The sequence below is a fragment of the Acanthopagrus latus genome, chromosome 6 (assembly GCF_904848185.1).
Source record: "Acanthopagrus latus isolate v.2019 chromosome 6, fAcaLat1.1, whole genome shotgun sequence".
NCBI lineage: Eukaryota > Metazoa > Chordata > Actinopteri > Spariformes > Sparidae > Acanthopagrus > Acanthopagrus latus.
Genome location: NC_051044.1, coordinates 10,765,287 through 10,781,879, shown reverse-complemented (window position 1 = coordinate 10,781,879; position 16,593 = coordinate 10,765,287). Strand labels below are relative to the sequence as shown.

At 41.3% G+C, this 16,593-nt stretch overlaps 1 protein-coding gene across 5 annotated transcripts in view; it reads left to right on the top strand.

Annotated features, from left to right (window-relative positions):
* Positions 1-16,593, top strand: part of tox2 (TOX high mobility group box family member 2) — a 130,789-nt gene that overhangs the window by 4,463 nt on the left and 109,733 nt on the right. For 4 of the 5 annotated variants that reach the window (XM_037102246.1, XM_037102245.1, XM_037102243.1 and 1 more), the window contains exon 1: positions 13,589-13,736. The exons of the other annotated variant lie outside the window; for it this stretch is intronic. In XM_037102246.1, the coding sequence (XP_036958141.1) occupies positions 13,644-13,736 (93 nt within the window). In that variant the 5' untranslated portion in view covers positions 13,589-13,643. Of the gene's footprint in view, positions 1-13,588; positions 13,737-16,593 lie in introns of those variants that run through there. 5 annotated transcript variants of the gene reach the window in all.

Below are 16,593 nucleotides of genomic sequence, written 5' to 3'. Positions count from 1 at the left end.
TCCATCTAGCGTCAAATCTTTACCACGGAACTAAGACCTACTATGATCTTAGATGTACAAGGCCCTTTTTTGACCTACTTACATCACACAATACTTTGTTGCCTAGCTGCCACCATGGCAGTTAACGTTTCTGCAAACCACTGACACTCACACAAATGAGTGTGTCATAGGCTTTCTGCCTATATTGACATTTTGACAAAATGTGTCATTTCTGTCACGGACATTTCTATAATGGGCGGGAGGGCTAAGCTGGTGGCGGCAGTTTCAGAATCTTATGCAAACTTAGAAACTTGGGATTTGTATTATCAACAGTGGTGCTGCACTCAGAAACTGTCGGGGCAGGCATATAGTGCAGTGCAGTTTCTCCATAATGTTGCTTTCAAGTGCAACACAATATTATTGAAGGTAACTTTGGGACCATTTTGAGCTGTGGTATTTAAAGCCAAAAACAACATCTTTCCTAACCCTAACCAAGTGGTTTTTGTGCCTAAACCTAACCAGCTCATGAGCACAGCGCTGTTGCACACTGAAGAAATGCACATTTCGTCAAGCTGTAGTTTGCAGAAATGTACATTTTTAGCATTTATTCTGGCATTTGGGTTGTTAGTTGGACATGCAAATTGGATGGCATTCAAGCATAATCAAGTATCTGAGAAGAAGTTCATGTTTAGACGTTCACATGATAAATGTATGAAACTCACAGCCAAGAGGGAGTGATGCCATGGTTAAGTCACACAGTTCAGACTGCAAATACGAGCAACTGGAATAACGGTTTACGTCAGTTAAATTTTTGAAAGCGAAGATATCCCCTGCTAGCCATTTTTTACTTTATGAAGTGTGTTTCTCATGTTGCTGAGGGGTTCTTCTGCCCCCAAGTGGCCATACATCAATTAATGCAACTTTAAAAGTCAACTTACATTCTTGTGTTAAACTTGAACCAAATACATTTTTATTTTACAAATAAACAAAAAAAGTAGTTGTGCTGCTAAACAGACGCTCCGCTGCACCACCAGCCCCGACCCTCACATATATATATATATGTATATATATATATATATATATATATATATATATATATATATATATATATATATATATATATATATATATATATATATATATAGATTCATGGGCGATTCATGTGTGAACATTCATCTGCCATATAGGAAGTTGATGTAAGCAGAACCAACACTTGTTGCACTAATGGTAGTTCTGACGCTCGGTTCACCGTATAAATAAATCATTTTGTGGCATTTAATTGGATCCTTCTTTACACTGTATCTCTCATCTTTTACTCCTCATATTTCAGCCCCTCTAGCTGTCAGAGCAGCCAGGGACATTTTAAAATCTTTTTGTGTCAGCCTTGTTTGGCTCGCTGCCTGCCCCCACAGGTCGGCTAGCCACCGGGAAAACTCCAGGCACTCCAGATGGCCGGTCCTCTTATGAAAGCAAGTTACCAAGCCCTTTTGAACATCAGTGCATACTACATTTCAAATGATATTTCACTGCTTTAGTCGTCAGTAATATTGCCAGATCAAATGTTGTCTGCAGTGGTAGAGTTGTGACTGTTCTCAAAAAATGATGATGGGAGTTTTAGTACGTTCAGTTTCGGATGAATGATAAAAAATAAAAACTACCTCTCAAATCTATGTGTCAACACTATGTTCCAAATCACGGTAAGACAAAAAATAATTTCCATATCTAACAAAATCATAAGTGTGGGCAAGACGTACTGTAAGGCAGGAAGTTTCTGAGTTCTTTGCTTCCTGTAGGCTGCCATTTGTTGTGGTGGAAACTATGAAACAATCATGTGCGGATTTAGTTTGATCCTCCACAGTTGACATTTTCTAGACCAAATATATTGGGGCAACCAGGCCTGTGCTGCTTTCAAAGGCCCCACATGTGAACAGAAAAAATGCTAAACTCTGATTTTATCCTTTGCAACCCTCACTGTCCCATATAATCCATTTAGGGGGCAGTCAGTTGTTTAATAGCTCGGTCAGATGATCCTTGTCATACGGCTGTGGCGTGTTTACAAGGTATTTGGTGCAGATTGTTATCATACATCACATGAACTGGACCAATGAAAACGCCACAGCAGGATGTAAATAATGGAAAGCAAGCATAAACACCATTGTTCTTACAAAGCAGCCTGGGACATGATGTTCATTGCAGACCATCATATGTGCTGTGTACATTACACCAAAGTTACATATTATTTACAGTTTATCTGGTTCAGTATTTGCTCATTGTTTATATTGTATGTAAATATTCCAAAGCAGTTCCCTTGTGGTGATGATCTGTAAACATGAACCACCTAATTAGTTTTAAATTGCTGTGACACAAAACATCTTATTCGACCAGGAAGTGCAGATTAAACCTGAACCTTGGGTCATCTGTGAGATGCAGCCCACAGAGGTGGATTCAGATTACCTACACACTACTCCCTTACTGCTCTTTAGCTATATTTAGCCGTAGGTGTTAATTGCTGTGTGGTGGTACTCAGTGTTCAGTGCTTATAGTTCGACTTCCTCATGCCCACATAAGTCAAGTCAAAAAACTAATGATGTATTGGAATAGATAGTAATGGAGACCCCATGGAGGAGCTTAGTAAACAAACAAACAAACAAACAAACAAACAAACAAACATTTTCCTGCTGTCCACTGATACACTCACATTTGTATGTGTCATAACCTACGTACCATATTGACATTTCAGCAAAAATGTGTCGTATCATATTCACATTACGTGTTTATGACCTGGCTTTCCTCTTGTGAGGTAGGCTGAGCGGTGGTGGAGTTACAAGTGAGAGGGAAACACACCAAGCCAAACCAAAACTAGATCATAAGCACACTGATTGTCAGATGATAGGACTGATTACATATATTTTTTCATATTACATCGCCAACATTAATTCTGGTGATTGGTATGAAACACTCCCAGTAGCTGCAGGACCACAGAGAGGAAATGAATACTTCAGTATAACTCGTACGATGGATGTTTCTCACCAACGTCATGAATATTATATATTGAAAGGATTGGCAGCAGTTATTACCATTGTTATTTATAGCTTTGCCAATATGATATTAGTATGAAACGACTGATAAAAGCCATTTGGCATGTAGTATTTCAGAATGCAGGGCAGGTATATAACAAAAAGGCCCAACTTTGTCATTTGAATGGCATCGTGTCATTTGACACAGCTTGTCAGGGTCTGTATTTACCGGCATTTCTCAAAACCATTGCTACATGTAAACTTAGTGGATCAGGATCATGTTCATGTTAGAGGATATGAGATTGGAAAGCAGTGTTTATACAGATAATACAGAGCCCAGATGAAATTAAAGATGATATATGTCAAGATCAAATTTTATCTGAAGGCAATCCAATCAAAAATGGTAAGCGACCACATCTCTGCCCTCTGTGCATTGTAACAGAAAACGCTGACTATCAGATGGTTGATTTTCACTGAATGATATAGTATTGATATTAAAGCCAAGTATTAAGAAAGCTGCAAATTACTTGTCAGACCTGTTGTACAGTATTTCACTCAGAGAGAAAAATAAACAACTGAATGCACGGGGGTATTGATTCTTGTCGTGGTAGTGAGTGCTTTCAGCAGTGATTGGCAGCTAAATAGTTGACTCCAGTTTCGGAGAGACATTTGAATTATAAAACAGAGCCTTAATTATAGTGAAGAAATCATTTTGCGTGGCTGTTATTTAGGAGTGTCTCCGTTTCTCAGTTGTTGTTTTTTTTTCAGCTAACAAACAACCAGAAATTAAATTAGATTGCAGTGTTTTTGACTTGGGGGAAGTGGAGCAGATGTTAGCAGCAGCTTTAAGAGCCGCAGGATTAATAAGGTTTATAAAAATGTCCGACACACTGCAGAGCAGCGCGTCTCAAATTCGACGGCAGCGCGGGGATACCAAATGTGAGATTGAACCATGTATCTTTTTTCCTTCCCCCATTCGCCTCGACACCCCCTCACATTCAAATGACCTCTGAAGGCAGCGCGGGGATCTGCCTGATAGATATTACAGTATTTTTGTCTGCTGTGTGTTAGACCTCGGTGCCACCCTCCCTTCCCCCCACCAACCATGCAAGCTGACCTTTCATATTTAGTATACCATGTTGGCTAAAGGTCACCACTGTTTTGGCTCCTCTCCACCGGTTTTGTTGTACGATGGGAAATGCCCACAGAGTTTTCGATTTATAAATATTTTCGTGGTTTGCTGTCAGAAGCATGCAAAGGGCAAACGATCAGGGTGCATTTTCAGGAAAGGGATTTTTTTTTTTTTCTTCAAAGACTTCTAATCACGCCAGACTCGTTAGCCCACAACTGAAAAGGCATAGTCTACAGCACTGTGAGTTTCTCCTCTTATTAATTACCGTCACTTCCATCCAGACACGATCAGCATTGTGTTTCCTGTGATCTGCAGGCTGAGGCGCGCAAAGCTTGACATTAGCGTAAGATTGTACGTATCACGTGTTGCGAATTTGAAAAAGAACATATAAATGCTTTGTTATCGGGGGAAAGCGTCACCTGTTCCAAGCACTAAATCATCAAGATATAAATATATATCTTCACTTCCAACCACAGATTTGATATCACAAGCATGTTTTTGTTTCCCGCTCTCTCTCTATCTCTCTCTCTCTCTCTCTCTCTCTCTCTCTCTCTCTCTCTCTCTCTCTCAGGCATCTCTTTCAATAGAAAGCCAATGTATTTTCTTACATTAGATTTCTCAATCACATAAAGTGCCCGCTGCCCAGCTCCCTGTGACAGGTGCAGAAACCTAAACAGCCTCTTTGAAAAACCGAATACCTCATTGCGAAAAAAAAAACAAAACCCATGTACATTATTTCATTACAGGGAGATCTTATAATAGCGTCCAAGGCACGTTCCTCAGCGTATCGTTGAAATGATTTCGACCTTCAACGTATTTCCCTCATCTACTGGAAATTTTTAGACTTTTTGTTTCGTCACTCTGTCTTTCATTCTGTCATCATCTCTCTCCGCGGTGGTTCTGTTTTAAAGACTGGGGGAATGTGAAAGGCTCGAGTTAAGCTTCAAATGGCCCCCCTCCTCTTCCCAATGAGATGGAAACATTAATCAATTAGGTTGGCCCTTAAAGGATCTGAAGGAGATGAAGCTCCCCTCTCTCTGAAAATGAAATGCCACAGACTTTTAAATCCAGTCAAAGGGCATTTTTCCCAATCTTGCTCTCTTCTTTTTTTCTCCCCCCCCCTCCTCCCTCTCATTCCCCACTCCCTGTTTCATTCATCTTCCCTCCCATCCCCCTCTCATTTCTCATGTGCAACATAAGTAGAAGGTCGGGGGAATGAGAGGATGATGAAGAGGAGGGTTTATTCAGGAGTGGAATGGGAGGATGAAGGGAGGATAGCTCTGCAAAAACACCAGCTAAAATAACATTTTCCTGGACGAAATCTAGCGGCCGAAAATACACATTTTCCAATTGTTTTGCATTAAACGAGAAAATGCACATTACATAAAAAATTGCAAAAAAAAAAGAAAAAAAAAACTTGATTTATTTGAAGTCAGAGCCCACAGGTCGTCCATGTGCTTGACATGAAAGTGCAACAAATAATGCATAATTTAACAGAATGTCATGCATCTGTATATGAATAGTTAATATTGTATACGTGGCTGGTTTGTATCTGGTGGAAATGCAACAGCAGCTAATTACTAGTATGAAAAAAAAAGGGTCACACAGAGGGTGGAGCAGACTCCATGAATGGCAGTTGTTTCAATGGCTGATTGTCCAAAGGAACAAGAGACAACATAGTCTCATTATTGAAGGTCAGTGGCTAGAAAAGGTTAGCAAAGGTTCACCGTTGAACAGCCCTTTGTGGCGCGCCTGCCACGGCCTCGCACAGAATTTATTCACACAAGCTTTGATACAACACGTGCAAAAGTGCAAAATCTGCAAAGCATTCTTCTGCATTTTAATTGTTTTATTATTCTGGAACTGGCATTTACATTTTGGTTTATTTGCATGTTTCTTTTTATTTATTTTTTTTTTAATTCAGTTGATGCGGTGCCAGGGAATGTGTCATTTGAACTGTGGATTCCTTAAGCTGGTTGTAGATTTCCATGTACAGTACATCTCTGCAGCTGAGCTCTCTGAGTGAAACATACAGAAATGTGATCTCATAGGGGGAGCAATTAAATTTACTGGGGGTCAGTAACACTCGGCATTAAAATGTCCCCAGACAAGAATGGGCTCTTTTGTGACGCGTCAGTAAGTGTGTCAGTTTTTTGCCAAGAAGCGACTTGCTGTGTCTAGAAAAGTCTAGATGTTGCGTCTGGAGCCATTATACGCCTTGTTAAGCCAGAATTGTACTCCACCCAAAAACAAAAAAACAAAAAAAACCCTGTCATGTCATCATTTCCACTGTTTTTATCTTCACAATGCTTTTCCCAGAAATCCATTTCTTTCTTTTTATGATCAGTTTTGAACAAAGTAATTGAAATCATTTGGAGTCAAAAGCCCGACATACTGAGCTGAATGTTTTTTTGTTTTTTTTTTTAGTCACCGTATTTAGGTAGCTGGAGACAAGTGGAAATGTGAAAGTGAAAAATTAAACACCCGAGTACCAGTCTGATTGAGCTCAAATTGACACAAAGTGAAATTCATTGTATGAGAAGCGAAGGCAAAGGCATAAAAGCTTTTTTTTCTGTTTTTTTTAAAAGCATTGGGTTTTATTTTTCCCCCACAGATGAGCTGCTTCAACGTAATACAGCGAGAACTGTGTGTTTTCTGTGTAAATTAAGGTCATTAATGAGTCATCTCTCAGCTTAATGGACCTATTGAACTATTTCCTGTTTACCATTACTTCGCTGTTTGCTTTGCTCAGGACAACCTTATATGGAGTTGCTACCCACGGACCGACGCAACGCTGTTACAACATTTACATTAGTGCTAAATGAAATCATGGAGAAAGGTAGCAACACGCCGGACTTTCAAAGTTGGGTTGAGAGGATCAGAACTTTGTGAGACATCACCCTCGTGCCGCTCTGAACGCGCTTGACCTCGGAAACTTCTGGCAGCAAATGTCTGAACCCTGAAAGCTTTGACCTGCTTTTTTACAGAGGAATCAGCATTAATATTTCACGCGTAATGACCAACAATGAAAGTGTCTGACGAAACTGCACCTTGACGGCTTCACTTCCCATAACTGGCGGGGGAGCTGAGGGTCTTATTATAGTGACATTAAATAACACTTGCATAACTCTGCTTATTTGTTACAGATGAGAGGGTAGGCTAATGTGTATTCTCTCGTGCGGAGGTGGAGGAGGAGGAAGAGGAGGAGGCCACTTAAGACACACTGAATTAGTGCACGGAGAAGACCTGAAGTACAGTGCGTGGAGGTTATTTATTGAGGACACCTTGCTTTGCTTTAAATGGATCTTTCTTTGAGTGTTTTAACATCATGATGTTCAAGAGTTTTCTTACATCAGGTTCAACTACCATTTCCCATCATTCACCTTCACTTCATCAGAGATACATATTTGAGGCATATACATTTGCAAGGTCCTTTCTGATCAAACCTTCGCTTTCGTCATAGTAACGGCATGGCTCCAGGGATGTTTGCGTGCCGGTCCGTCTGTCAGTCAGGTGGCTGTTCAGTCCACTTCACTCTGAGATGTCTCATCAGGAAGAATTGCAGTGATTTCTTTCAATGGCTGATGTGGTTTTGAGCGAAAAGTCTCATCGGCTGTTGGATTGATTGTCGTGATGTTTGGTATTACATTCTGCTCGTGCTCTCCTCGGGAGGAGACGGAATAACCTCCTCCGACTTTTCATCTACAGCCAACATCAGATCAACCTTTTGAACGCCATGTTAGCGCTACAATGTTAGCAATGTTAGCCACCGCGGCCCACGAGAGCCTCACGGAGCAGCTAGCGCGGCCGCTTCTTGTTTATCATTACAAGACGGTCGTGTCTTCCAAATAATATGCTGTAAAAACGAGGGATTAAATATGTGATAGGATTCTGATATTTCAATTATTTAGAGCACATTCAGGAAGCCTGTTCAACATCTCAAAACCTGAGATGGCTGACAGTCATTCTCAAACAAACTGTCATCAGAATGTTTCCAAGCTTTTGAATCAATATCTAATACATATGATACAACACGTTATGATTGATTTGATGTGCTATGGTTATAGCGTTGCACAGTGACGAAACTTAAAAGCACTGTTAAAGCCTAGAGTTCGAGTGACAAAGACTCTTACATCAGTCACAAGCAATGTCAAAACCACAAAACAGTCACAGCACAGAAGTGGCGCTCTCGTCGTCGCCTCAGGGAACCTCGTAATATGCAATAAATAATTACTATGGATATAAATGATTGTACTATTCTCAATACAATTTAAACATTTGCTGTTAAAAACTGAGCCGTGGGAAAAGTAGCAAATTCCTCAAAGTGTGATAAAAGCACTTGTAAATGATATACAGTGATGCAAAAAACCCACTGCGTCTTGAGATAAAGGGGAGAATTATTTCTCTGGTGTTGTTTATCGCTCATCGGTGGTAATCAGTGCACATTTCCATGTGGAGGGAGAATTAACGGCTCACTTAAAGGCAAGAGAAGAAATCTAAGGGGCAGAGTAGAGAGGGAAGAAAGTGTCTCCGTCTCCATCTTGTGCCACTCTTTGTAAATGTTTTGTATTAAAAGGGGAAATTGTACAACAGGTGGTGCAAAACTGACAATTTTTCTCTCTCAAGTCAAACTGCTCCTGTAAAAAGCACAAAGCATTACTGAATATTACCTCCGCGTTCCTTCGCTCGAGAGAAACAAATCATTTTCGAGGGCTCAGACTCACCGCTTCCAGAAGTTATCTCTTTTTTTTTTTTCTACTGAAGGAAAGCAGTTGTCAATTTCTGGAAAAGGAAGATCGCTTAAGCTCCGAAGAAGTTATAAAAACCAGTACTGCTGACATCATCTAAGTACCGCCATGGTCGTTACCCTTAATGGAAAATATTGTTTTATATTTTCCCTCTCATTTCCTGGTGCTAGCAGGAGCTCTTACCAAGGCAATAAAACGTGTTTGTTCTGCTAATTGCTCTGAGTGGATGACTGTATTTCAAGATAGTGTGTTCGACTGCCCGATTTTCATGCTTCAGCGGAAACAATACTTTGTTCTTGAGTGTTACACGTCCTTAAAGTTCGTGTGACTTGCACTTATTTCCCCTTGTGTCATCTCCGCTTTATTTCCATGGTATGCCAGTTAACCGGCCCTTACTTCGCTCACCCCTCCATCACCTCTTACTTCTATTTCCATTGACATAATTTCTCACAACCACTTGTTTTAAATCAACCGCCTTCGCAGCTCAGTAATTCCCGTATGGTTATACCTGGTGTTACGCAGTGCTGACTCCTCATGCAGTCATGACTTGTGCCAGATACCTCGGGTCAAGGTTCCCGTGGGTCCTTGAAATCCTTCGAAAGTTTAAGGAATAAAAATCGAGGCTTTGATTTTAAATGAAATTGCCCAAACAGACATGGATCATTGAAAGTGCTTGAATTTAAATATGTGGTGCAAGAATAGAAACTGAAGTCATTTTGATGTTTTGTTTAGTAATCCTGAGTAAAAAAAAAAAAAAGAAAAAAGAAAGTTAACATCTGGAACCTGAATGAATGAATGTCCCCTGCAGTTGTGTCGCTGTTTGTAGTTCCTGCCACTGGTGGTCTCCCCAGCACAACAAAACAAAAGATGTTTGCTGAGACAGAGAGAGAGAGAGTCGGGTGCAGAGCCAGAACATCTGGAGGAATAAACACCCAGAGTAACATCAGATTCTGCTCTGGACCTGCTGACTGAGGGGAGGAGAGATTACTTTTAAACTTTTGGGGTTAAAAAGCATGTGTATATTCTCTTCTGTTAAGCAGCCTGACCGCAGCCATTGTTGAGTGTTTACATCCTGTAAGTTGCCTGTCAACTGGAGCTGAAGGGGAAATTAGTTTACCGATTGACCTGAATATAAAAACACAAACACACACACACACCGTCTGTCTGCCATTGCTTGCTGGTTTACAGCTAACATAGAGTTATGTCATGTAATCTGGCTGTTTGGTGCATATCAAAATTCCTGCGTGCAACAGAAAATTATCCAAAGGGATTTAAACAACCACTGTTTTAGTTTGGTAGACTTCCTCCTCACTCTGGGACAAAGTGTTATAGTGACAGGCCACTATCCTAAACATACTGTTAACTTGTGTAAGCTTGTGTATTTCTCTGGGGTTGAAAATTGTTGGAAACATTTGGGATAAATTCACAAGTAAACGAAATATATTACAAAAGGTCTAGTCATTTTTAAACACTTCTACACACAAGATCTTCAATGCGTGCATTCATTTTAAATAATCTCAGCGTTGTAACAGTTGTTCCTCTCGATCTGTGTTTTCAAACTGAGCTATGTTTGGTCCTTGACTTCAAGCAATTTGGCCCTGGAAAGTCATTGACAAGTCCTCCTGTGTGGGAGCCCTGCCCCGCGTGCTGTGTCGTATCCCGTATCAAGTGAACGAGTGACAGTAAAGTGAGAGACGTGCAGGCGGAGGAGAGAATCAGACAGACAGTTACACAGAGGTACAGGATGAGAAGAAAATCGGCGTCTCTGTGACAGTTAACCTTATGAGCTTGGAGGCAGGACAGCCTGAGCTGGCAGCTGATGGCAGACCGCCACAGCAAGCCCACGGTGCGACCCATCTGTGCCTGGTATTAAAGCAGGCTCACACCCCAGGGCCAGAGCCACCATGCCGCGTAATAGCTACACGGACATAGGCACAGTCCTGAGGGGGCCAACAAGTCACCCACTGGGATGACAATAGCAGCTTGGTTAACACAAACACACACACACACACACACACACACACACACACACACACACACACACACACACATACTCCTACACGCGCACCTAAAAGCACGGAAGGACAAGCAACGCACACGCTGGTCGGAACACGTAACTTACATGTTGCTCTGCCTTACAAAAACACATTATTGACTCTTTCCTACACGTACGAGTGGGCGCATAACACCACTCCGCCCTATTCTTAAAAGCAGTGTGATACACATTTGGCTGTGAGCGATGTTATTTTCCCTCTCTGAACCTATTTGAAGCTCTGGTAGGACATTGTTCGGTGTTTACATCCTGTTGTGTCGACTGCTGTGTGAGTATGTTTTTGTCCAAGTGTGTGTAAAAATATGACTTGTGTGTGTGTGTGTGTGTGTGTGTGTGTATGTAAGGGTCAAACCTGGAGCACGGTAGAGATGTAAATTATCTCTGCTACCATGAGAAGACTATCTATTCACAGTGTGTATTCAACTGCCTACTGGCTAGTAGACAGGCATCGAGGTGAAGAAGTAAGTGGAAAAAAAAAAAAGAAAAAAAAACACATCTCCAAAAATAGCTATGGGCAGAGAGGTAGTGAGGTTGAGTGGGTGAAACAGAGTTTACCCAAAATTGTAGCTTGGAATGAAATTAAATTATGTTACATATCATAACAAGTGGTATCAGAGTGATGAACGTTATTTAAACCGAGCAAGAACAGGAAGTTGTTTTCCTCTTATTTCTATTAAACAGAAAATACAAACTATGATATATCAGATTATCTGGTTTCTGCAGTGTTATTCTTAACTGACTCTCCTGTAACTGTGTTAGTCAATGGACATCGCAACATGATATCTTTAAGAAACTAAAGGAAAACGGATCAGCAAGGACCGAGCAGGTTAATGAGCATTTTGTGTTTGACTGTCTTGCCTTTATTATAGTAAGAGCCCAAGTCATACAAGGGTAATAATTATGTCAGCATTCCTTAAATAGCTTTAGAGTTACAGTATTGCACCTGCACACTGTCAAACAACATGACAGGACACATTTTCTGTTTACAGTGAGTGAAATATTCAAACAATGTAAATATTTCAGATTCTCAGGCACACATTTGTACAGATTTCCTTAAACTCCGGCCTGATGTATTGTAATATTTTAACTTTACTTAACTTTTGCTCAAATAAATCACAAGATCTTGGCAGATGAATGTAACGCACCTTATGAAAGAACTACTGTGAGTGATGTTTGACACGCATGTTTTAAATGTTTACAAAATCCACATCAATCTCCAGTTTAACACTGGATTTATTCACATTTAACGCAACATTACGTAACTTTTCATACTTCAGTATCATGTTGATGGCACGGTGTCTTGTAGTGTATGTTTACTTCAACATACGCATTTTCAAGATGGAGGCCGAATTGCAAATAATACCAGTATCAACTGTGTATGCATACAGATGTACAAATAGATGAGCTCAAATACAGTATATCTAAATAAATTAATGAGTATTATGATAATCATGTGAAGTAAGATAATAATGTGTGTACAGGGCGGGCTCGTGTCTGTTTAATCTGGCCCTGACTGTAGTATAGGTACATGACTATTTGTATTTCCGGTTGCTCTATACTTCAACTCTGACAAAATTTAAAGGGAAAAGTTGTACTTTTTACTCCGCTGCATTCATCAGACAACAGGGTTCTTTTCAAAATAAATATTTACCACGCAAAAACATCGAACCCGATCATGCTATTAAAACGTGATGCTGTGTTATAGATTAAACTGCCACCTGCAGCAATCACAGCAGTAAAGTCTTTCGAACTTCGACACTTTAAATTCACTTTACAAATTAAAGCATTTATTAGAATCTTTTGCAACGAATAACAGTGTGTTGTTACTACTTTTAAATACTCCCTCAGTTACAGAGGACGTTGTGGAATCATGTGTTCATTTTTAAGCCTTTATACAAGTTCAGGTCTTTAGACCTTTAAAGTCAGTCTGATCAGAAGTGAGCCAGAGCTGGACACAGATTGTTTTTTGTGATGCACAGACATGTCTTCCATCCCCGAGAACCGACAGAGAACTTGACCTCAGTTTGGAAAGGGGGGGGGGGGGTCCGTTCTCTGCCCGCCTCTTCCTCCTCTGGCCGGTAGAGGTCGCAGCCCGGCAGCCGCTCTGTGGGCCGGGAAAACGCATGGATGTAAATCCGAGCGTTCCCCACATGACAAAGCTACAGTGCGTCTGGAAACCAGGAACGGAGCACGGGCGGTTTGTTGTTTTTAATTGTTTTTCTCATTGGAGGACAAACCGTCGACAAGATCAATTCTGCAGCCTCAACCCTGCAGCACGGCTCGCTGGCAGACAACTTCAGAGACCCTTTGACTTATTTTATTTTTTTTTTATTCTTACTGTGAGACGGACAGCCCCTCTCCCTCTGCTCTGCTCTCCCCTCCTCTCTCCAAGTGAACTTTATAGGGATGTTATATCAGAGCATCCAGACGGCGCGCAAGTAAGTGGACGCGAAGAGTATAAAGACTGACTGGAGAGACTCCACTTCTTCTTCTTCTTTTTCTTCTTCTGCTACTTTCTGCTCGGTTTAGTACCTTGCATCAAGTGAATAAAAAAACGAGAGAGGGAGTGTGTGCGTGTTTGCAGGAGAGAGAGAGAGAGAGAGAGAGAGAGAGGGAGGGAGGGAGGGAGAGAGAGAGAGAGAGAGAGAGAGAGAGAAGTCGCACCGGTTTTTTTGGAGCTACGCTTTCATGCCGTCAGTCTTGCGGACTCTGAGATGGACGTCAGATTTTATCCAGCTCCCCCTTCAAGCGTGGGTTCATGTACGTTACCGACTGACTCCGGTTTGGACTATTACCACTCCAACAAGGTAACGATTCCCTCTTTACTTTACGAGCTCGCTGTCCGTCAGATGTGCGGTCGGTGTGGTGATGCAGGCGCACGGATCCGTTGCACATGGTGGCTCATATATGTATATATATATTTACGTATGATGAGAAAATGCTGCACTTTTAGTTCTCTCAGGACGTTTTTTTTTTTTTTTTCAAAGATTGAATCGAGTGTAAAGGCTGCATCGTCGCTCAACTTAGTTGTTTTTCTTGTTTGTTTGTTTTTTTTTTCTTCTTTTTCTCATCTCTGATGTGCGTAATCCTTGACACGAGAGACACCTGTTCTGTGATCCTGCACGCTGGGTTATTCCTTTAATGTCTCAATTAGAATATGCGAATGTGCTCGCGTGGTTTCAAGCGGTGGGCACGTCCTTCTGTGGCTGTCCTGCGAGCTGAGTTGGAGCGCACCGCTCTCTCTCCCTCAGCGTGCTGCTCCCTCTGATCGAACTGGACATAGAATGAATATGTGCCCCGTTTTCTTTTTTTGTTTGTTTGTTTCTCCCTTAACACTGAATACATGCGAACCAGCAAACTTGCCCCCCCCGTGCATATTTTAAACCCATGGCGAGCCAACTACGGAAATCTTATCTGCTCCACGCAGGTTCCCACATGGGTCAGTGCACAATTAGTCCAATAAACATCTATCAAGATCGCGTCTGAATGTGATGCAGGTTACGGGGCTGTCTCTCATGCTGTTAGGTGCAAGTCGTGCGGACCGCAGTCGACCAAAAAGCGTGTTCATCGGTCTTAATTCGCTCTATTCCAAAGTGTTTGCATGAAGAACACACTGTAGCTCACCGGTTTGGTTATCAACACCTTTTTTTTTTTGCGCATTCAGCCAATCTCATCAGTGCGCGCTTGATAAGTTTTTAGGCATTAATTATTCATCAGCGACCTATAAATAAATCACCCGCTGTTGCTTAGAATTGTAAAGGATGAAATATTGGTATTCATGTATCACTGTGCTTGTGACGTTTGTGCGAATGGCACATGCGTTTTTACGCACGGAATCGCGTCCAGTTTTGCCAAAAAAGAACCTTTTTGAGACACTTTGGTAAACTGAGGTGGAAATAATTGCCATAAAAGATTAAGAATTGACACGCTTCTTTTTACCACGTAAGTTTGCATCATCACCCCCCGCCCCCTTTTTTTTCTGTTTCTTTTTTTTAGCCAAGGCTCCTGAATTATGCATTTACTGATATTTCTGTTTTAATGTCACGGGGCCTGCTGGCTGTAAAGAGATCACTTTTTCACTGCTCCGCTCTTCCCATGTGCTGCACACCAGTGCTGACTGTTTGCTTTACTGATAAAAAAAAAAAAGGTTTTGCATTTAGACAAATGACAAATGGACAAACCCTCCCGAACAGTCACAAGCAACACGCCTGTTTTTCTTTTTTTTTTCTTTTTCATGTGGTCAAGGCAAAAAAAACAACAAAAAAAACAAAAAACAAAACTTGTGTAAACATTTGGCAGAGCGAGAAGAAGGCATTGTACCAGCAGCCATTCAAATGGGTTTGCTTGCCTTTGCACCTGGAGGGGAGCCAGCGGGGCAGTTAACATTTGCTGATGACAAAGTGAAACATTATAGCACAGTGCAATATTTGAATTGTTAATCTCCCCTGTTCATACACACAGTCACCTGTACGTATATGTGGTCAGTAGCGCGCGCGCACACACACACACACACACACACACACACACACACATACATACACAGGGACACATACACACACACACACACGCTCACACTCTCTTGCAGAGAGGTTTGAATTACAATACACGAGTACTTTACGTCGACTACAGTCATTCGTTAACCTCTAACCTGCTGTAACACCGACTGACCCTGAGTGTGAAGTTAACCTTAAACCCTGTCTTAAATAAGCCCATTTATTATGTGAGTGCTGGCCGAATACTCTCACACAGAAGGGGTTTTGTAATCTTTCCTTCCTTGTGGTAAAGTCACGATGTGGACACACACACACACACATAGGAATACGCACGGTAGCTGCAGATGTATGTTCCAGATCTCAGTGGAGACCTGGCTCTCTAACCGAGGTCGTCGCTCGGGTCTTGTAGTGCTAACACAATGGACTGTGCTTGTTGTCATGATTCAGAGAGCGTATGGGTTGTTGGGTCCGGTAGGGAGCAGGTTTAAGTTTCAAGGACAGAATCGTATAACATTGTCATTACTAAAGTAACAGCTGTGACTAAGATGTAAAGTGACATATTATCTGCGCTGCTGCTGCTGGTGCACATAACTGTTGAATAATGATACAGCAGGTTTATATGAGGGGGTTTTGGCAATAGTTCATCTTAATGACACCTTTCATTTCAGGAGCAGGATGGAGATGACCTGGCGGAGTGGCGCTGTGTAAACAGCAGTGCTCCGGTGCTACGTCACCTGCAGGTGTTAATGGGGAGGCCCGCAAGGATGATAAAACAATAAGTTATTCCTTTTAAGCTCACAGCCCTCGTGTAGTTTGTCATGGCTGTTGCATGCATCGTTTGAAACTGAAAAGATGATTGTTAGTTTTGGATTTTTGCATTCGGCCTGCTGTGACTATGATCCAAACTCATGAATAGTGATAAATCATTTCTGTTCTTAAAGCTGTGCACATGGAGGGAATGAAACAGGGTTGCAATGGTATCAGATTTTCTCGATACAATAACCATCTGGGAAAATGTTCTTTTTCTTCTTAGTGGTGGTGGTATTAGCATTGGTACATGTAGTGTGTGTTATCAGTTACAATGACCCTTAAAATAATGGAAATGGAAGGTTGAACAATTATTTTATAATGATGTTAGAAAATATTCTATGCTTACACACATGAAACTCGA